At 34.7% G+C, this 23,473-nt stretch overlaps 1 protein-coding gene across 2 annotated transcripts in view; it reads right to left on the minus strand.

The window, feature by feature from the left end:
* Window positions 1–23,473, minus strand: part of Uba6 (ubiquitin like modifier activating enzyme 6) — a 79,063-nt gene that overhangs the window by 41,588 nt on the left and 14,002 nt on the right. For both annotated transcript variants that reach the window (XM_027390982.2, XM_027390980.2), the window contains 13 exons: window positions 22,568–22,662; window positions 21,755–21,866; window positions 16,997–17,077; window positions 15,524–15,646; window positions 15,250–15,373; window positions 10,460–10,563; window positions 8,993–9,055; window positions 8,593–8,669; window positions 7,981–8,047; window positions 5,938–6,081; window positions 4,668–4,735; window positions 2,858–2,936; window positions 1,840–1,920 (listed from right to left, as the gene is read on the minus strand). In XM_027390982.2, the coding sequence (XP_027246783.1) occupies window positions 1,840–1,920; window positions 2,858–2,936; window positions 4,668–4,735; window positions 5,938–6,081; window positions 7,981–8,047; window positions 8,593–8,669; window positions 8,993–9,055; window positions 10,460–10,563; window positions 15,250–15,373; window positions 15,524–15,646; window positions 16,997–17,077; window positions 21,755–21,866; window positions 22,568–22,662 (1,218 nt within the window). The remainder of the gene's footprint in view (window positions 1–1,839; window positions 1,921–2,857; window positions 2,937–4,667; window positions 4,736–5,937; window positions 6,082–7,980; window positions 8,048–8,592; window positions 8,670–8,992; window positions 9,056–10,459; window positions 10,564–15,249; window positions 15,374–15,523; window positions 15,647–16,996; window positions 17,078–21,754; window positions 21,867–22,567; window positions 22,663–23,473) is intronic.

The following is a 23,473-nucleotide window of genomic DNA, read 5'->3' on the forward strand; positions in this document are numbered from 1 at the left end:
TTTTTTTTAAATGTATATTTTTCTATTCCCAGAAGTACTCCCTTTCTTATATGTCTCAGGGTGCTTCATTCCTCTGTGATGGCCGACTCCTCTATAAAGTGGTTCCTTCTCTACTGCATTATTTTTTTTCTTTAAATTATATGTATTTGAATGTGTGAGTACAAATGCACAAGCCACAGTAGGGCATAAATGTGAAGTGTGCCTGTATGTGTATGTTCATGTTGTATGGGCCAGGGTGCATATGTGAAGGCCAAAGAATAACTCGTGCGAGTCAGTTCCCTCCTTCTATTATGTGGGTCCTTGGGATGAAAATTAGGTTGTCAGGCTTCATGGCAAGTATCTTTACTTCATGAGCCATCTCATTTGGCCAGAGTTCTATTTTTTTAAAATCTGAACCATCAATGGAGAATGTTTATTCTGCAAAGTCTATGTGCATTGGATTCATATAGACAGTTAGGACTGAATTTTATAGCTGTTTAAAGAGCTTTGGAGGTTTCAATGAGTGTGAACTTCCTATAATAAATATCTCTGCTTGAAATGTTACCCAAAATAACACTGGATCCATGTATGAGTATGGAACAAGGTCTATGAGACTTAACTTTCTGGTGAGTGATTTCTTTTCTATTTAAAGTTTTAGACATCAAAGGCAGAGAGAAAAAAACATTTCATTTCTCCATTGATTCTAGGTACCTGGAGATTTCTCTTTCCATCTTGGCTGTGTCTATGAACAATTACAGATTTGTTACAGAAAGTCTGTGTTCAGAGTGACAGTGGCTGTCCACATTACATGCTTTGTTTTGCTATTTGATGTTAATGGGTTTGTTCACTACAGTTCTTGTCCAGACCTTTACCTACTAAAAGCACTGTGACCGTCCATACAGTTAAAACACTCAGGTGACCCACAAGTTTACAGTAAAGAAGGGATTTGTTTTTTTTTAAATCAAATAACTTTTAAGCCAGTAGACTTGTGGTTTATGGAGCACAGCTTAGGAAATGCTAAGCATGGATAATATAAACATATACCTACCTATAACTGTAATAACAATAAGTCCCTTTTAAAATGAGAATAAGCTAAAATATGGATTACCATATACTTTGTAGTTACTTGTATAATGCTATTGTTAGTTACTACAATAAATATGAAGTTACTAATGAAAATTTTTATTTTAAAAGGTAAAATAGCAGCGGAGCGTTGGTGGTGCAAGCCTTTAATCCCAGAACTCTGGAGGCAGAGGCAGGCGGATCTCTGTGAGTTTGAAGCCAGCCTGGTCTCCAGAACGAGTGCCAGGATAGGCTCCAAAGCTACACAGAGAAACCCTATCTCAAAAAAACAAAAACAAAAACAAAACAAAAAAGTAAAATAACACTAAAGAAAAGTATTTTAAATGACATCATTTTGCAATGAATTCAGTAGGAAGACTTTTAACTGTATACCAAAGTATGTATTATTCCCACTGTTTGAAAACTCATCATTTAAACTACATTAGTACTTTCCAACTTTCTAATGTCATCTCTCATGTTAATATTTAGTTAACAATAGTATAAAAAATAACAACATGGTTTTCAGTTTGCAAAACTTTGACAATAAGGTTCTTTTTAATTTTAATATTGACAATTACTACAAAAGATAGTCCATTTTCAGTTTTGGAGTATTTCAGAAAGTTAAGAACTAGGAAGCAGAGAATTTGTCACTTAAAAAGTGACCAGAAAACAATGAAAATCTTCCAATTCTCAGTTTAATGAGCTACCTGAAACACAGGCTGGTATAGTCAAAGACAGTTCAAAACAGGGCAACACTAGAAATATGTACGTTTAACTCTCAAAAGCCTTGTATCTTACCATTCCTTTCTCTCTGCCTGTACCAACACCCAGTAATGCAAAATTTTTTAACATTTCACAGCCTATGGCGCCACATCCTACCTATTGAAGAAAAGAAGAGTATAAATGTCAGAAAATAAAACTATAATGTCTACTTAACAAAGAATTTTAATTCAATTTTCTTTTAAATGTTATTACAGTGAATACTATTTTTAAAAATAACCATTTGTGATTCACTTGTGAGAGATTTTACTTTTTACAGGTTTCATAACACCTTATAAGTGTCTTAATTAAAGAAAAAAAAGCACAAAACAAGGAAAATATACTACTTATAATTTCTTTAAACAAAAAACATTTGAAGATTCTGAGCAAAAGCTGAACACAGAACTCATTTTTTTTTTTTTTCAGAACTCATTTTTATAGAGAACAGAAAACAATGACAGAAAAACAAAAAAAAACCACTCAGGCCCAGAACTAGGTAATATGAAAAAAATCTCTTGGACATTTTTCAGCTTATCTGAAAGGTGAGGTAAGTAGAATTTTAAGTAAACCAGATATTTGAAACTTAATTATAAAAGTTTCCATCTATATGCAAAATATCAGTAGCAATTGTTACTTTTTAAAATATTACTTTACAAAAATGATTATTAAAACCAAGTATTATTTTTTAAGACTGGCCAAGAATGTTTTCTGCTCTTGAGAAAAATTTCTCTCAAAATATACTAAGACATTTAAAAAAAGAGAATACATTTACTCATTTCTTAATTTAGTAAGAAAAAAACCCACATTTTAATAGTACTTAATAGGAAATCATTTAATGTTGAAAGCTATAATATTCATGTTTTATTTTGAAATGCACAAATTCTTCAGATCAGAATTGGCTAACTTTTTATGTAAAGGGCCAGACGGTAAATATTTCAAGCTCTGGAGATTATGAGTTGTCAATCACTCATTTAGATCCAGTTGACTTTAAACAATTAACTTGACAGTCAACAGCAGTTTGAGCATACTACATATTCCCATCCTTATTCATACTTACTAGGAAGACATTCAGATTGTGTAGCTTCTGACACAATGCATCCCCAATGCAGGCTCGTAAGGCATCATATCGATCTCCTCTGAAGAAACATTTTCCAAGGAAACAGAAAGATATAAGAAATGCATTTCATTATTGTTAGTAACAATTTAGTATTGTGTTTTAAAGTAGAATATACTGTAAGAGTTTTCTCCATCCCTCCTTACCCCTAAACAAAGAACTAGGTTACTAATGACTGCTAAGAGGGAGAGTCAGCTTCCAGAGAGGAGTCCCCCATTGGTTATCTAATACAAAACAGACAGCCCTGAATTCAAACACACAAAAGCCACACTAATTGGACTTAGAAAGAAGACTGTGTCTATATATTTAAGCATATATGTAAAGACAATTATAAAGAAAGAGGCCATCAATTTGACAGGGAAGGATTGGATAGAAGACAAGGAAGGGGGAATCGATGTAATTATATTTTAATTAAACATTTTTAATATAAAAAAGTTTTCGTCCATTCATGAGAAGAGCTACCTTCTTTGAAAGAGAAAAAAGACCCTACCAATATCCAAATGACTTAAGCGAAGATGACTTTAGTTTACAATAGTCAGTGGATCCAATATAAGATTATCAGTGGATGCCTGAAACTTTGGCTTATACTGATCCCTAAATACACCAAATTTTATAATGTAAGTATGTGCATAAACTTATGACACCAGACACTGGGGTAAGGAAAATTAACAAATTTCTTTCCCTTTCTTTAAAATTTACTGATTTATTTATTTTTGGTTTTACAAGACAGGGTCTTTGTAGCCCTGGCTGTCCAGCAACTTGCTCTGTAGACCAGGTTGGCCTTGAACTCACAGAGATCCACCTGCCTCTGCCTCACAAGTGCTGGGATTAAAGGTGTGCGCCACCAACGCCTGGCTTAAATTTTACTTAATTTAGTTTTGGCTTAGTTGTTTTTTGTTGCGTTGCGACAGGGTCTTGCTTATGATTCCCAGGTTTGTCAGGAACACCTTTCTGCACCCCTACTTAATTATGTGCATGGCTGGCACGCTTGGCTAGACTTACCAAATTTTTACAACCTCAGCATAAAACTTTTTTTTTTCCCTTAGATTAAAAACATTCATTTTTTTTCATATAAAGACTATATCTTACTTTCTTCTCCTTGGTATATTATCACTGCCAGCATCACTACTACCACACATTTGAAGCACACTGCTTACTTCAAAGTTTACTCTGAACGTGTGAAACTCTGATATAAGTTCCAAAGGTTTAATGGACAGACAGAAGGATGATTCATGTCCAAGAAAGGACAGTGTGCAATGTCATCACTCTATACCTAACTATATGTAATTTAAATTCATCAATAGTTATTTCTGTACTTTTCCATTTTTTAATTAAACTGCAGATAAAGAGGGACTACTGTATTCAAGAGAAATAATTTCTAAGATCATAATATTTTTAAAAGGTTCTTAGCAGAATCTATGGGAGGTACCTAGAGTCATTAGCTCATTAAACTGAAAGCAGGACTCTTTGGTTATGTGGTTTTCTAGGATAATGAAATCTCTAGACTTTTAACTGACTTTGAAAAAAATTAATGGCCTCAAATGGAAAGTGATTTATACACCAAAAAAAATCACATACAGCAATCTTTTCCACTAATATGATGACATTTGAATGCTAATCATTCTTATACAAGCCAAGAAGTAAGACGTTAGGAAGAGAGACACCTGACACAGACAGGTGCTTACACAAAATTGCTCAATCTCTGCTTCTTAAAGAGATACTAAGAAAAAACTGAGACAGACTTCAGCATTACCGTGGGAGGAACTCCTCATGACCAGGACTGCCTAGGGATTCCACAGTATCTGCGGCTTCAAGATACAACTTAGAGAAAAGATTAAAAACATAACTATCCATAAAACTTAAATCACAAAAAATCCCCACTTTTCTCTTATAGTTGTTTAATAATCATGGGAAGAAATAACAAAATGGAAATTCAATGTAAAATATTAGAAAAATATATATCCTTAAGACAATTGTGAAACCTGGAAGAACTGTTACAATTCACGTCACTTATCCATCCTAAGGATAATTTTTTTTAATCTTCAGAGGAAATTTTACCTCAAAATCTGTTTTTCTTAACTATAGAAAAATTCCAAAGCCCCATTCAATTTTAAACAAGGAGTACAATTAGCTTGAGAAGGAAGTACCTACTCTGTACTTACTTTCCCACTGTATATATTTTATGTCATCTTTAACCACATACATAGCTATAGAAGAAAAGATACAGGAAGACACTTTCAACATTTTTAGTACAAAAAATAATTTCAAAAACAATTAAAGGAATCTAGCATTACTTATATTTTCATTTAAATAACTTGTTTTAAATTTGAACACAACCAAATGTTTACCTTTGTAAAATAACTGTTAAAAAAACAATTTATATTTCATATGATGTTAATGCTGTAACTACACTGACTTTCACCAATTAACCTGCTATCTATTTAAAATAATTTAGCAGAAAAATGGTATTGTGTGGGTGCAATGTTATATTCAAAATAACTTAAACAAAAAGGACCTGAAGAATGTCTGTAGATTTTTTTGCTAATCAGTTTCCTTCTGGAAACAGATGGGAGTGCTTTTAGTTCCTGTGACGTTTTATCTTACATGGATTAAAAACCATTCCTATATTCTCCATCTTCAGGCAGTATCAAGAATAAAACCTGAAGATCCGTGATGGCAAAATTTCTACAGAACAAGTTTAAGAGTACTGGGAACCTCAAAATGCTGAGTGGTACTAGAAAAAACATTATAGCATAGCAAACTCATTATTTTTATTTTACATGATAGGAAATACATCTGAGAGAACAACTGGGTTACATATATCCCAACAGACAAAATATATTCACCTGTTAAGTTTCAATTAAAGAATTAAGTTTTTGAATTAATTATAGAATTATGTCACTTGCCTTTTCTTTTCTAATATATTTATATAATATTATAACTAACAATTATACAATGTTATAATATTGTAAATAGAACACTCAATTTAAAATGTAAAGAAACAGGAAAGAATTTGAACTGACCCACTGACACAAAGGAGAAAACTTCCCTGTCACAGCTTTTAATACTTCTTGGCTGGCAACACCACCAACTGCTGCAGCAAGTGGGGATAAACAGCCTTGAGCAGTCCACGAGAGCCAGCGCACAATGTCAGGATTCATTTCAGGCTAAAACACAAACCAGAAACCACAGTGATACTAACGGTAGTCACAAAATACCTGTGACTTCAGTGACTAACGGCCAATATCATTAGAATTTAATTTCAAACAAACAAAAAACCCCCAAACTACTCAATTTCCTTCCTAAATAAAAATATCATGCTGGCTTAAGTTTTGGGTTTTTTTTTTTTTTATTTTACTAGTCTCTATTCATTTTTGCTTTTCTGACTGTACTCTAGACTACCATTTCGGGTAAAATGAATACCTACAATTTATCAATTTATAGCTTTTGCTGAAAGAACGGTCCTACAATGCCAGTTACATAAGAAAATAACTGGCATATGAACAGCAAGATAAGCCAATAACTGACTTAAGGAAAGTGAAGTAGTACTAGAAGTAACACAGATCAGAGTTGTAACACAGAAGTAATGCAGACCAGAAATGAACAAAGTAAGAAACCAAAATAATGAAACTAAGAGTTGATTCTCTGAAAAGATAAAAGGTTGACATACTGCCAAAATAGCCAAAAGGAAGGGGTGGGTACCCAAATCACTAAAACGGAAAACGTGATGTTTATACAGATAAAACTGAAATGTGAGGTAACAGGGAATACTTATAAAAAACACACCAGTAATTTAGGGAATCTAGAAAAGAATAAACATACTCCTAGATATCTATGACCTATCAAAATGGAACCAAAGGGACACAAAAGCAACTAAGTGGATATACATTGAGAAGGCAAATTGAAGCAGAAGCAATCAATTTCCCAGCAAATCCAATCCAAGCCCAGGACTGGTTGTATTGATGAGTTCCACCAGGTTTTGAAGAAAACTATAACTCTGTCAAAATATAAAACTTTTAGAAGAGCAAAGAATAACTCTGTGACCATGGTTAATATGTTCATGGTTATGTATGTAGCTCAGTGGTAGGTGCCTCCCTAGCATGAATAAAGTCCTAGGATTGAAGTACCACTACAAAATTTTAAAGTTTTTAGAAAAAACTGGGCACAAACGATGAGAAAAAAAGATAAGTATAAGAGAATATTTCTAAAACATACATAAAAAAGACTCATGAAAACTATAAACATAGCCATAGAATTTCTGATCATTAAAAAAATAAAATTATAAATAGGCAAAGCTTTGAAAACCTACTGTATCCAAAGAAATGTACAGTCACACAAAAATACGCTCAAATTCATTGTTGCTTTGGTGAAATGCAGATCAAATTTATGCACTACATTTTCAAACAGAAACTGTACAATCTGAGAGGAAACATAGAGCTCTCAAGAGGTTGGTACAAGTGAAAGTGATCCAGAGCTTATGAGAAAGCAAAATTGTCCAGCTGTTTTGAAAACATACATGATCGGGCATAAGGTACACACCTTTAATCTCAGCACTTAGGAGGTAAGGACAGGTGAATTTCTGAATTTGATGCTGGCCTACATACAGATTGAGTTTTAGACCAGAGAGGGCTACATAGTGAAAGCCTGTCTCAAAACAAGCAATTCCTTACAAATTAACCATTTTATTTTACTTCTATTACATGACTTTGCAATATATTTATAGATATCTTCACAATAGAAATGAAAATATTTGTCCACACAAAACTCTGTATGTATTTGTAGCTTTATTCACAGAACAATGCTAACCTGAATATAAAAGCAAAAGCAGCAATAGTTAAACGCCACATAATATTCTAAGTACTTTATGAAACCAAGTTATTTAATGTCCACACATGTGAGTTAACCAAATTTTATACATACACAAACTAAAGCAAAGAAAGCAAAGAACTTGGTTAATGCCAAAGGATCAGTAAGCATAGGGAGATCTGAATGTACGGGATGTTAATACATAGAACATTTATGCTATATACAAATACTCAGTCAACCCTAATTTTCTAAGTATTTACCTTCTCTTCCAAGGTTTCACATATAGCTATTGTTAGTTTCAGCAGTTCATCTGAGTCTTGCTGACATCTACAATTTGAAACCAAATATCTCAATTTCAATTTTTTTGAATGGCTGCCTAGATCATATTTAAAACTAAATCATAAGACACATATATAAATAAGAATGAGAAAATCTGGTACTATATAGTAAACTTTGTTTTTAAGCTAACTTCAAATTAACTGCTTTATAAAAATATTACTTCAAAATCATGGTCATCTAAGACAGCTCATAAGATTATATTTAATAAACATATAAGGTAAAAACTTTTTGTAATTTCTGACTTAGGCTAGAAAACATTATCACAATTAACAATTCAACAATTAGCAGGTTTTGGTTTTAAAAGCAATAGATTTTAAAGTCTTCAAATATTAAAAACTCCCATGCAGTATGATTCTACTCTAACAAACTAATCTTTCCCTTTCACCAATAAATCACCCTAAATGGCCTGTTTATGCAGTTTGGCATATTTACTAGGAATGTAATTACAAGAGGCTTAGTTTTATTTTTTTACCTATAATTTCTGAGATACAGTTTTCATAAAAAGAGAAGTTATATTAAACAAAAAGCATTACCTGATATTTGGCTTACGGTTGTAGTTTTCCTGAAACTGGTCCAAGGCAAGCATAGCAGCATGAATCTGAAGAGGTGCCTATTTGAACATGAAAAATTGGCCAACAATTGTTAAGTACTATGGAATAGACTAAATGTTTTTCAACTATTATTTAATTTCACCCTCCCAGTAAAAAGTACACTATGAGCCGGTCGTTGGTGGCGCATGCCTTTAATCCCAGCACTCAGGAGGCAGAGGCAGGCGGATCTCTGTGAGTTTGAGGCCAGCCTGGTCTCCAGAGCGAGTGCCAGGATAGGCTCCAAAGCTACACAGAGAAACCCTTAAAATGAAGGTTTGAATCATTTACCTAATCCCATTCACCACTCTACTGACTGCTTTAAACCTGCAAAGTAAATACTTACCTCAGGTTTGCTAAAATCTGCAATAAGGTACCTTGGATGTTTTATCTGCTTCTCCAGGGATTCCTAATAGGAAAAAAAAAAAAAAAAAAAAAAAGCAAGCAAAACAGTATCACTTTACAGCAAATTGAGTGATTATTTCACAAAATACATAAGCACAATTAAAGCAAGTGATCTTTCTCCAAGGGTGAAAATTTGAGGTTGGACTGCTATAAATTGAACTGTTCACTACTACCTTATTACTGTACCCAAACCCAGTTGCTCTACATAGCAACTTCAAAAGAATTAGTGAAACTATCTTCATAATCCCAAACTGTGTCGTAGTGTAAAAGTTACGATGTATTCTGATATCATCAAATAACTGAGACAAGTTATGCCTGGTTAAGACTTGGGTAGATATCCCAAGTTAAAATCCATATGGGTGTCTATAGGCAAAACAAAGAAAAATTTGAAAAGTAACAATTCCTTAAATATGAAATTATTTGACTAACAAAATTATTTAATAAAAAATTAGGAATCTCAGAGCAAGACAAGTATTCAAAAGCAGATCTGCCTAGCTGTCCCATTTTGATTTGAGTGAAGTCTTGAAGAAAAAAACAAAAAAAACAAAAAATAAAACCTTGAGAAAATAAAACAGGCTCCTTAAAGCCTTTAACATCATCATCAATAAAATCCCAGCAACTAAAGACATGCTAAACACAACAGAAGCAGCCTTTGAATTTGCATGACACTCTGTAGTTCTAAGATACAAGTGCCTCTACACTCCAATTAGCAGTTAGTTTTTCTTCACTACAAATCGCCAATGGGAATTATGTTACATTTCAAACATAATAACACTTATAATAAATACTAAAACAGTAATAATATATATTAACAAACAACTGAGTAATAAAAAGTAACAATCTGGGCTGGAGAAATGGCTCAGTAGTTAAGAGCACTGACTGCTCTTCCAGAGGTCCTGAGTTCAATTCCCAGCAACCACATGCTGGCTCACAATCACCTTGAATGAGATCTGGTGCCTCCTGCTGCCATGCAGGCAGAAGACTGTATACATAATAAATAAATAAAATCTTTAAAAATATTTTATTTTTTTCTTAGGCAGTAAATAATAAGTAGGATAAACTTTCATTATATAGGAGGATACAGCGCCTTTGAGGTATAGTCACATGCATCAATCATATAAGTTACTCTTGTTATAAAATTGTATAAGCTTATATGTATTCACCTAATTTTTCAGTACAGAAGACTGTACATACTAAGGAAGTTTGTGAGCTACAGCCCTATGCCTGTATGCAATTTTTATATTATCAGTTTGTCTCTAAGCTGATTATATTTTCTTCAAGTTGGTTATAAATTGAAAAAATACTAAGAACAGTATATTTTTAAGCTAATTTGAATTAATGAGCATTTTATTATTTTGGGTTATTATCTTTTTTAATAGAAAAAACTTTTATGATAAAAAATACTTACAAAGCAAAATGTTTTAGGAGTCTTAATTTGTACAGCTATGCCTCCATGTAAATATGGATCCAGTCCTATAGTATCACCAATGCTGAAGGAAAATGGTGAGACCACTGAGGAAAAAGACAAAATAAGCATTACACACAGGCATTTAAATTTTAATATATATTATCAGATAGATATTATTCTCCATTTATAAAAGGTTCTAAAACAGATCTTTTCTTCTTTTTTTACTGGGCTGGGGATCTGCTAGGAGCCATACCAAGTACTTCTTCCAATATGAGCTCTGGTACTTAAAAATACTTGAGGAAAACCACTGAGTAAAGAAATGTGAAGTACTTATTATGAAATATAAAATATATTAAAACCTCTATATCATGCTAATACAAATTTTATTGGTACATGAACATATAAAAGAAATAAACTGAGGAACTAAGACATACATTCAAGTACACAGAGACAAAATAAAGTAGCAAATAAAGGTAGAACCTTAAATCAGTGGGGAAAAACAAGATTATTTAGTAATTTGTATGCAAGTAAACTGCAAAGAAATATCCCATCTGGCCGGGCGTTGGTGGCGCACGCCTTTAATCCCATCACTCGGGAGGCAGAGGCAGCTAGATCTCTGTGAGTTCGAGGCCAGCCTGGTCTCCAGAGCAAGTGCCAGGATAGGCTCCAAAGCTATACAGAGAAACCCTGTCTTGATAAACCAAAAAAAGAGAAATATCCCATCTGGATAAGAGTTTTAAATATTAAAACATGCTAACTTTAAAAACATATATAAAAGCACAGGAGAAAAACTACTTTAAAACCAGGAGGAAGCTCTTTTGAAACACCCAAAAAGCATTAACCCTGAAACGTTTGTGATAGAAAAACAAACTGCATGAAAACAGACCTACCATAGCAGAGTGGAGACTCTCACTAATAATGTGTTATTGTCAGTATTCAATTAACCTTTATTGCAAAGTAGTACTCCTACTTTGACAATTACCTTCTGACTTTGCTATGTGGCTTTGTTTTCATGCAGTTTGCTTTTTTTAAGAGTCCTGGGAACTGTGAAGATGATGGCCAGCAGTTCAGCAGGAAACTAGTAAAACACATATTGTTCACATTAAAGCGGAAGAAAACAGCTCCAAAGTTCAAGATATTGAAACTCATTTATAATATGAAAATGCAAAAGGCTACAAAGCATAGGTGCTTTCTGTGTAAGAAAGTGTAAGGAAACCCCTTACTGATACATAATAAACCCATGATGGTTGGCTAACTGCTCAGGAAGAATAACCAAGGATGTGCAAAAACATTTACACTGTTGATCCACTTTGTTATTGGACCATTTAATAATCAAAAAATTATCTGGCGGTGTGGAGAAGCTAGGAAACAAGGACTCTAAGAGACACACATGGTCCCCCAGAGAAGGGGAAAGGGACAAGATCTCCTGAGCAAATTGGGAGCATGGGGAGAGGGGGGAGAGGGAGCTAGGAGAATGAGAAGGGGAGAAGAGGAGGGGTGAGGAGGAATAAGGGAGCAGCAGGAAGGTTGTGTAGTGGGAAGAATTGAGAACAAAATAAGAGATACCATAAGAAGGGAGCCAGTATAGGTTTACAGAGAAATCAGGCAGTAGGGAAACGTCTAGAGATCTACAAGGATGAAACCAACTAACAATCCAAGCAACAGTAGAGAACTACCTTAAATGAGATTGACGACTAACTTATATGCCATCCTAGAGCCTTCATCCAGCAGCTGGTGAAGTAGAAGCAGACAACCACGGCTAAACCTCGAACTGAACTGCAATCCAGTTGCAGAAAAGGAGGAGTGATGAGGAAAGGGGTCCATACCAGGCTGGTGAAACCCACAGAAACAGCTGACCTGAACAAGAGGGAGCTGTTGGTCCCCAGACTGATAGCTGGGAAACCAGCATGGAACTGATCCAGACCCCATGAATGTGGGTGTCAGTGAGGAAGCCTAAGAAATCAATGGGGCTCCCCTTGTAGTGGATCAGTACTTATCCTTAGCATAGGAATGGACTTTGGAAGCCCATTTTACATAGAGGGATACTCCCTCAGCCTAGACACATGGAGGTGGGCCTAGGCCCTATCCCAAAGGATATGACAGATTCTGAAGACCCTCCCCCCATAGAAGGCCTCACCCTCCCCAGGGAGCAGAAATGGTACAGGATAGGTATGGTGTTAGTGGGGGGTAGGAGAGGGAGAGGGAACTGGGATTGACATGTGAAACAATCTTATTTCTAATTTAAATTAAAAAATGAAGAAAAAAGTAATAAAAAATTAAAAAAAATTAACCTGAACAATAAGCTTCTTTATACTTACAAATACATGAGCAAATAGTTAATAGTAATAACACTAAATAGAAAAAGTAAGCAGACACCAAGCTTATTTGCATTTTTTTGGAGAATGGAGGAAATATAAAGTGGGACTTAATTCTAACCCTACTTGAATGCATGTGTACAAATATCTACACATGTATTTATATAACATTGTATGAAATATGAATATACTGTTCTAGAATAACCATGTTTTACTTTGAAGTATTTAACAATTTTTTCACACAACAAAATTATCTTAAGGAAGCAAGTACCAAGTAATAAATGTTAAAATTGATCTTTTTAAATAACATCTCAACTTAAGCAACTTTCACCCCAACATAAATTTTTGGTTAAAAAAAAATGTGGGTTTTAAAAGCCGGGCGTTGGTGGCGCACGCCTTTAATCCCAGCACTCGGGAGGCAGAGGCAGGTGGATCTCTGTGAGTTCAAGACCAGCCTGGTCTACAAGAGCTAGTTCCAGGACAGCCTCCAAAGCCAGAGAAACCCTGTCTTGAAACCACCCCCCCCCAAAAAAAGCGGGTTTTAAAATAAAAAAAAAAAACGTTTCTGAGTGGTGGGGTGGTAGTGCACGCCTTTAATCCCAGCACTCAGAGGCAAAAGCCAGCAGATCTCTGTGAGTTTGAAGCCAGCCTGGTCTATAGAGTGAGCTCCAGGACAGCCAGGGCGATATAGAGAAACCCTATCTTGAACAAACAAACAAACAAACAAACAAACAAACAGCCCAACAATCAAAAATAAATAAGTAAAACTTCATTCTTTGATACCAGGCAACATTTTCCTAGATAGGTAGCTCTAAGAATCTGATCTTATCACCACAATCTAACCCTATATGGTCACCAATGTAAACAAATATAATCCCAAATTATCAAGTTAGTCAACTCCCAAAACAAATACAAATTCTTTATTATGTTCTGAACCTGTGTTTAACATAGATGTACTCAAACATCACATTGATAAGCTTCATTACAAAATACACTATAAGCGGGGTAAGCAGACAGCCCACAGAGGAGAAGAAACTAATCTGATAGCTGTATTTCACAATTGTCTAATACTGAGAATAAATAATTTCAACCATATAAAACAAAACTATAAAACTGCTACTCAATAAATGGGTCAATGAGCTGAACATTTTTCTAAAAACAAACAAACAAAAATATTGGCAATAAGGGAATTGTGAATTAAAATAGATTTCCAATAAACAAAACAAAATGAGGCAAAATAAATGATGATAAATGCTGGTAAGGATGAGGAGAAAGAGGCCTCTTACTCCCTGCAGGTCATTATGTCAACTGTTGCAACCATACACGACTGTATTTGTCAAAAGTCCTAAAGATAAAACTGAGTCATTTTCCTTCAAATACATAAACACACCACAAAAACCACATGTGTGTTGACTAGCACAGCCTTTATGTCCTAAACACAACTATAGGTAAAAAACAGAAATTATGTAGACTAATAGTGATATGAATTAATTACCTCAAATGGGCCCGGCAAAATATCTGGCCATCTTTCCCCTTTAAAAATGAGTATTCTCTTAACCTCTAAGCCATCTCTCCAGCCTGAGCAAACTTCTTCTTTTTTTTTTTTTTTTAAAGATTTTTATTTATTATGTATACAGTCTTCTGCCTGCATGCCAGCAAAGTGCACCAGATCTCATTCAAGTTGGTTATGAGCCACCATGTGGTTGCCGGGAATTGAACTCAGGACCTCTGGAAGAATAGTCAGTGCTCTTAACGCGTGAGCCACAAAGATAACACCAACTAACAATCTAAGCAACAGAGGAGAGGCTACCTTAAATGCCCTCCCCTGATAATGAGATTGATGACTACCTTATATGCTATCCTACAGCCTTCATCCAGCAGCTGGTGGAAGTAGAAGCAGACACCCACAACTAATCGCTGAACTGAACTGGAATCCAGTTGCAGAGAAGAACGAGTGATGGGCAAAGGGGTCCAGACCAGGCTGGAAAAACCCACAGAAACAGCTGACCTGAACAATGGGGAGCTCTTGGTCCCCAGACTGATAGCTGGGATGCCAGCATGGGACTGATCCAGACCCCAGGAACATGGGTTTCAGTGAGGAGACCTCAGAAATCTACAGGATGTCCTGTAGATAAGTTCAGTACTTATCCCTAGCATAGGTGTGGGCTTTGGGAGCCCAATCCATACACTCCTGAAGTAGGTTGCTCAAGTAAATCTTTGTTCACCTAACATTTTTCATAACTGTCTTCTGAAATGTGTTAATATTTAAAATTTCAACTTGTATTATCTCACAGTGTATTTCTTTACTCTCTTTCTCTTAATATTAGCACTGTTTAGTATATCCTCCCTTGTACAATGATTTGAGGCTAAGAGATATAAACAGGTCCGAGATGATATGTTCTAAATACTGAATAAAGTATATGATTATAAATATGCTGAACAACTAAATAGGAATTAATAACACACATAACTTACCAGTTATCTGTTGAACTGATCCATTTAAACCTGTCATTCCATTAATTTCTCGAAATGTTATGAACTGTCCTGTTTCAAGTTTGTGAGGATGATTTTCAAGGCAAGTGACAATGCCTGGATTAGCCTAAAAATAAGAGTGCTCAGTTGAAAACCAAGTTTCTATATACTATTATTATCAGAAAAGTTTTATTTTTTAAAAAAATAATAGTCTATAAATCTTAAAAAATTGGCATTTCTATTCTCTAACATTTTATTAAAATTACTATAATCATACTTGCGTTATGTTTGAAATGAAAATTTCCTTTGGTTCTTCTCCTGTTGTATCTGAAACTTCAAATTCATCACCAAAATCACAAAACAACCTGGACCAAATTCCATGTACATCTGCACTAATAAACTGAAAAGACAGAAATAAATTTGTTTATGTGAATAGGAAAAAAAAAACACCTCAATTATCTTACACTGTTTCATAACTTCATTTAGAATTAAGTATATTCTCTGAAATGTAACATGAATCGTGTACAGAATGAGTCATCCATAGATCAATTTGGGAATCAAGAAATGCACTATTTGGTGAGTGGGTACCTGACACATAAAATCAGAAGTACCCTCAATAGATCACCATTGTATACTGTATGCTGTTTCAGTATCAAAAATTCTGGCTTGGTCATAAATTTCAAGTTCAATACATAAGAAGCAGCTATCTTGGTATAATGGTCTAGGAACGGATGCTTATTATTTTACATAAATAGATATGAGTGTACACTCACCAAAAGCATTAATTAGCAGAAATGAGAAAAGGGCATTAAGCTGGGAGTAGTCTACAGAAAAAAATGTCATAGACATCAAAGTGCAAAACAAGCCATGAAAGGTACACATGAGATTCTTTAACTCAATTACAAATGCTTTACTGAAAGTAATTTTTATAATAACAGCACTGTCTCCATCCCAAAATCTGCAAATAAATTATTTTTTTGTACTTAGAGCTCTTTCTACATCTGTTACAAATATATTCAGCTCTAAAAAAAGGTAGTCACAAGATCTGTGTAACAATGGATGGACTTGAAATGTATAACAACAATAAAGGTTACATATTCTCAGAAGAAAAATACACACATTCTTCCTCATATGCAGAATCTAGCCAATAATAATATATGCATGTATGTAAATAAATGTGCAAGTGGGATAGTATAAAATGTGGAAAAGAAAACATGAAGATATAAATATTGAAGTATGAGGAAGGTCTGAATGTAGGCAATGGACAGTGTTATAAAAGAGAACATAGCCAGGCTTTGGTGGCGCACGCCTTTAATCCCAGCACTTGGGAGGCAGAGGCAGGCGGATCTCTGTAAGTTCAAGGCCAGCCTGGTCTCCAGAGCGAGTGCTAGGATAGGCTCCAAAGCTGCACAGAGAAACCCTGTCTCAAAACCAAAAAAAAAAAAAAAAAAACTTACTATGACTGTACACATATAGAGCTTTTAACAATGAAATGTTCCAAACTTCAGTATTAAAAATGTTCTCCCTTGGCTCAGAGGTTAAGAGCACTGACTGCTCTTCCAGAGGTCCTGAGTTCAATTCCCAGCAACCACATGGTGGCTCACAACCATCCTTTACGAGATCTGGTGCCCTCTTCTGGTGTGCAGATATACATGGAAGCAGAATGTTGGATACATAATAAATAAAATCTTTAAAAAAAAGAAAATGTTCTCCCTTTAGTTAGCTGAATGTCATTACTCAATTATATTACCTTAATTGAAGGGCAACGAGAATGGCAAAAGTCATTGATCTTCTTTTGTAATGTCAGTTTCATTTCAGTCAATACTATGCACTGTTGAGAATACAATAAGGATCAGAAAGTACACAATTGCTTTTATAAAATACAAACTTCTCAATTAGCATGTCAATAAATTGTGCCAAAGAATTACTGTTATCCTCACAAGAAAGTTACCATCCTATATTGTTTTCTGTTCTAGGGTTAATAATTATAGAAGTACAAAATGGAAAACCAAAATAAAAATATATAGAGAACATATGCTCATATTAAATAAAGGACTTCAACTGGAAGCAAACCTTAACACCATATATCGTGTTTGTAGTCTTCCAAAAGAGGGCTGGAGATTTTTCTGTCACTGTCCTGAAATCACTGACATGGCCACCAAAACATTACTTTCAGACAAACTGAATGACAATTACATTTTTAAAAGATATGGGATATTAACTGTCTAATTCTGCATTCAACAGATTCACAAAATAAGTCTTTGCTTTACATTAATATCAGTGTTACTGTATTATTAACTATTAACAATATATCATGTTATACAGTATTATTTAAAATAGCAAATAATTTTCAATGCTTAATTTTTTATTAACATTGTGATACAAGTAGGTATGAAAACAAGATTTTAATATAATTACTTTATACTTAAAAGAGGTGAAATATTTTCTTGAAAACCATTTGCCTATAAAACATTAAAAGATAGACTGAAAAACATCAGAAATATATTATCAGGTCTATTCTCTTCTCAGTGCTTACACACAGAAGTTGAGTAATAGTTTACTGCAAGTGTGGGTGTAAAATATGGTGTGCTTCCTACAGTGAGACATTCCTCCAAAGCCTCTCATTTTGTACTCTTACTAAGTATGCCATGAATGTAAGGTCCTGGCCACTCTATACTTGGAGCCATTCTATTTTCTCAGAATTTTATTTTCCTTCTTAAAAACTTGAGACAAGCCGGACGTTGGTGGCGCACACCTTTAATCCCAACATTCAGGAGGCAGAGGCAGGTGGATCTCTGTAAGTTTCACGCCAGCCTGGTCTCCAGAGCAAGTGCCAGAATAGGCTCCAAAGCTACACAGAGAAACCCTGTCTTGAAAAAAAAAAAAAAAAAAAAAAAGCAGACTTGAGGCAAGAGGTAACATCTCCTTCAGGATAAAAGGCTTACTACTTACTGCAAGACAGCAGGTTCCCTAGCTCCACATTGTCCTTTAAAGCAAACCTACTACCCAGTACTCAAGCAGGCATCTACTGAGTCCTCTGCATTATACTGGTGGGGAGGGGAAGGGCAGCGTTGTGGTAGTAAAAAAATAATGTAATATAATGCCCTAACCCTAAAACTTTTACATTAGTGTAGATTAGCATGTAAATAGCATATATTAGTAGGCTGTGTTATAGCATGTATATACTGATGAAATCCAGCCTCTCTTTTACACCTTTCCCCACACCTACCTGTGTCTCTGTGTTAAGACTGACACACACACATACTCACAAACTAAGTTTTATCAATGTATACAGTGAAGGAAGGGCATTTATGTTTGATTACATATATTCAAGCTCAACAGTGCCACAATGAGCATGGCTTGCAGTTCTTGGTAAGATGATTTCATTTAGGTTGGTTATAAACCTATAAGTGGAATAACTACATCATACAGATTATTAATTAACTTTTTACTTTAAAAATTACGTGCATGGTTATTTTTCCTGCATGCATGTTTGTACACCACTTGCATGCCTGGTGGCAGAGGAGGCCAGAAGAGCCTGTGATTCTCTGGGCCGGAGTTATAGATTGTGAACTGCCATGTAGGTGTTGGGACTTGACTACCCAAGATCACTGCAAGAGTGCTCTTAACTACTGAACCAATTTTCCAATCATGATTATTAATTTTGAGGATCATTCTTGCGAGAATTGTGTAATTTATACTTCTGCCAATATGGCATGAGAATTCCTTTTTGGTGTAGATTCTTGCCAGCATGTCATTGTATTTTTTTAAATAATAGCTTTCTAATTGGGGTGCATGAAATTTTTGAAGTTTATTTCATTATTTTTCCTTTTTTTTGCATAGTGGTAAAAGAACACACAGTATTTCTTTTTCCTTTGAGACATGTAGTCCAGGGTAGTCTTGAATTTAGTGTATGTAGCTAAAAATGACATTGAACTTCTGACTCTCCTGTCTCCATTTTTATACTGGCAGTACTATAGGCATGTCTTACATGTAGTTTTATCTGATGCAGGCCATCAAGCTCAGAGTTTTGTGCATGTTAGTAATCAATCTAGCAACTAAACTACATGCCTAGTCTCCACTATAGCAATTTTTGTGAATCTTGTTTTTTGCCCTATTACATAATGTATTTTAAAGACTATTTCATTTGTTGAGGATATATATATTCTATACTTCTTGGATGAAATGTTCTGTAAATGTCTGCTGCTCAGTAATTATCTATAGTACTTATAACAATGTGTCTACATTACTTAAAATTAATACAATGTAAGGATTACTATGTAGAACTGGCTGGCTTTGTACTCACTATTTAACCCAGAATTTCTTTAAACTATGGCAATCCTTTCTTTGCCTTTCAAATAATAGGAAAGGAGGTATGTGTCACCATAACCAGCTTGCTGTTTGTCAATTTTATGTCTGATGATCTGTCCATTGATGAAACTGCAGTGTTGAAGTCCCCCTCTAACACTGTACTGATTCCTACTTCTTAGATATTACTGAATTGATCCCTTAACTAAATGACTATTTCCATCTCACTGTTACTCTTTGTAAAAATATCTTTTGCTTACTTTTGGTTTACATTTGTGTGTGTGTGTGTGTGTGTGTGTGTGTATACATGTGTGAACTCGGGTGTATGCGTGCACACATTTGAAAGCCAGAGAAGGATGTTGGGGTGTCTTTATTGTAAGAGGACTGCCATATTGCCCTGAGTCATGGTCTCTCACTGAGCCAGAACTCACTGGTTCAGCTAAGACAGCGCAGACAGCTAGGATAGTTCTCAGAATCCTCATCTTACTCCCACCACAATGCTGGCAAAGCCATGTTCTGAGTTCTTTTTATCTGAGTTCTAGGGATAAGAATTCAGTTCCACATGCTTGCAGAGAAAGCACTCTTATGCTTATCTTCCTAGGTGTGGAACATTTTCCCCATCTTTTCACTTTCAGTCTCTGTGTGTTAATTACTCAAGTGAGTTTCTGATAGACGGTATACTGCCAAATCTTGTTTTTGATTCAGTCAATTTGTGTCATCTAACTGGGGAATATAGTCCACTTATACTTAAAATTAATACAATGTAAGGATTTAGGTTTTTCCTAACTGTCTTGAATACCACTTGTTTTAGTTTGCCTGTCTTCTTGGGAATAAAACATGCCATTCCATTCCCTCTTGGTCATGTAAGGTTTTTGTTGGACAGTTTACTGGCTGTTGAAAGAGCATATCTTTAAATGTGATTTGTTCATCTTCGTGGTTTGGCTCTTTTCATTCTGTTCTGTGTACTCTTTACAAACAAGATTTATACTTTCATGTGTATTCATGTATTTCATGTGTATGGTTCTTTTGCTTCTGGATATGACCTCCCTTGAGCATCTTTTAGAAGCTTTGTCCAGTAGTAATGAATTCCTTCAACTTTTTTTAATACTGAAATGACTTTTTCATCTTAGTAGGATAGGCTTTCTAGGTATATAGTAAAGCTAGGTGAATTACTTTTTTTCTTATTTCTTGGGTTCCTATGTATGTTAAAATTTATGTTTCTGATGGGTTATTTTTATGGGTTACACCCTGATGTTTTCTGTCAGTATTTATGAAACATTATAGGCTAATATATTAGGGTATAAATTATATAAAATCTAGTACTAGCTCCAGCATATTTTTAATCTGAAAACTTGTGTTCACCAGGTGCTAGAGAATTCTCAGCTAAAACTTTTTAGCAATATTAATTCTTTCTTATATATAGTGTATGCGTATGTAAACTTTCTTAAATGTTTGCATACTAGATGTCTGAGGTGACATCTAGTATCTTCTATTACTTTCCACTATATTTTTCTGAGACAGTCTTTCACTGAACCTGGAGCTCATCAATTAGCTAGGTTGGATGGCCAGCAAGCAATGGGGATCAGCATGGGTCTTAGGGATCTGAACTTACTTCTTTTTCTTGTATAGCTAGCAATTTACCCACAGAGCCATCTCTCCAGCCTGACATTGACTTTTACTATTTCTATATATCTAATCTCACAAAGTGAATTGTAGAACTGACTGCCCTTGTACTCACTATTTAACCCAGCATTTTTTTAAGCTATGGCAATCCTCCTTTCTTTGTCTCTAAAATAATAGGACTGGAGGTATGTGTCACCATTACCAGCTAAGCTGAATTTTCTTTTTATTTCTTACTCAAAGTTTTCCTTATTTCTGTGTTCTACAGGGTAATTTACTCATGCTTATTTTTCAACTCTCCTATATTTATTAAGCACTGTTTATCAAGTAAATTTTAACTTTTAAAAGAGTAGGAACAAATAAATGCATATTGTTAAAAACCACTGAATTTCAAATGTACATTATTGCCAAATACCCAATGTACATTCAGGAGTTACTAGGGCTTTTTCTCTCAAAAGGACCATTTTAATAGGTATTATTTTAACTTGACTTTTTTCATTCTGCTCCTCAATATATGAGGTTAAACTAGTTATATAACTTCCTTGGAATCTATCAATAACACTTAATACAAAATACTAACCTGGTATTTTTCCAAGAAGGAGAGGTCTGTGGTTTCATCAAATGGGGCAGAGGATGATGAGACATGAACATATGGATTTAGCTCTGCAATATGATGAAGTACAGCTTCAGCCCTAGAAAACAAATACATTTACCAATCTCTTGTTTACTATACTTGAATAACATGAGGAAGACCTAGCACATGAAATTTTAAGGAAAACTAAATGAATCATAGATAAACACAGATTCATTTTTTCATATAGCTACACAATCTTAAGACTATAATCATATTCTGCAGCAAGCCTAACAATCTTTACATATGCCCTTTTACTTCTAATCTACAAGCTTAATTTCTTAATGACAGCACTACTACAGACTTCTTTAGACATAAGAGTGGAAAGGGACTATCAGAGGGAACGAAGAGGATATAGCATCATCAAGGCAGGGAACAGAAAAAGGGAATGGAGTATGTACGTCATAAAAGGAGGAGGAAGGACAATCTAAACAAAAGAGGAGAAGGTGAAGAGGGCTGGGAAGTCAGAGTGTGGGGCCAGGATATAAAAGCAAACTACAATGGTAGATGTGTATAAACATGCCACAATAAAACCCATTACTTTGCTAAGGGAAAAAAAAAAAAAAAAACTTCCTTTAATGATGTCAAATTCATTTCAAAACCTTGACAAAGGAAATGAATATATGCCAGTACTTATTTATCTAAAGCAGTGTTTACTTGTTAAAGTAAACACTATGAGTAAACTGACATCCTTGATATAGAAAATATTCTGAATATAAATATTTAAAAAAAATCTCACGACAATATATCAAATATCTTTACCTGTTTCTCTCATTAGTAACATCATCTTCACACAGAAAGAAATTGGTCCCTAGATCCCATGCTTGGCATTTCTTTGTATCATGAATTGTCAGGGCCTTCAAAATAAGAGGAAAATACACGGTAAGTCCAAACAGAACCAGGATGCACACTACCCCTAAGGCTATTTACAGCATACTGACAATACTATGTATGCAGGGGTAAGAACTAAAAAGGGTATACAATTACACCTTTATTCAGAAGACAGGACTATAAACACCCCCCAAACTGCAACAACTTGATGGAGAAACTACTTAGTGAGAAGCTTTAAAGTTTGGAGGCCTGGGCAATCTATGGGGCCTCTGGCAGTGGTATCAGTATTTATCCCTAGTGCACGAATAGGCTTTGGGAGACCATTCCCCATGGAGGGATACTCTCTCAGCCTAGACACACAGGGGAGGGCCTAGTCCCTGCCCCAAATGATTTGACAGACTTTGATGATCCCCCATAGAAGGCCTCACCCTCCCTGGGGAGTCGATGGGGGATGGAAGGGGGAAATCAGTGGGGAGCATGGAAGAATGGGAGGGAGAGGGAAATAGGATAGATATGTAAAATAAGATTGTTTCTAATTTAAATAAAAAATCTGCATAAGGAAAAAAGAAACACAGAAAGAGACAGATTCATAAACTTCAACAGGATATTTATGCATGCATGTATTTGCTTATATTTAAAGACGAATGAAGACTAAATCAAGTTTAAAAGTGAATGGTCTAAGGGAGAACAAAGTAGAGAGAAACCAGACTAACCTGAAAATATTTTATTTTATGCCTAATTTTGAATTAAATAAATACCCATAGTAGTAATATTAAATCCAACCTGAAATAATCCAAACTATTTTTCAGTTGTTTGTATGATTAACTTGAGGAGTTA

This window comes from Cricetulus griseus (assembly GCF_003668045.3).
Source record: "Cricetulus griseus strain 17A/GY chromosome 1 unlocalized genomic scaffold, alternate assembly CriGri-PICRH-1.0 chr1_1, whole genome shotgun sequence".
NCBI classification, from domain to species: Eukaryota; Metazoa; Chordata; class Mammalia; order Rodentia; family Cricetidae; genus Cricetulus; species Cricetulus griseus.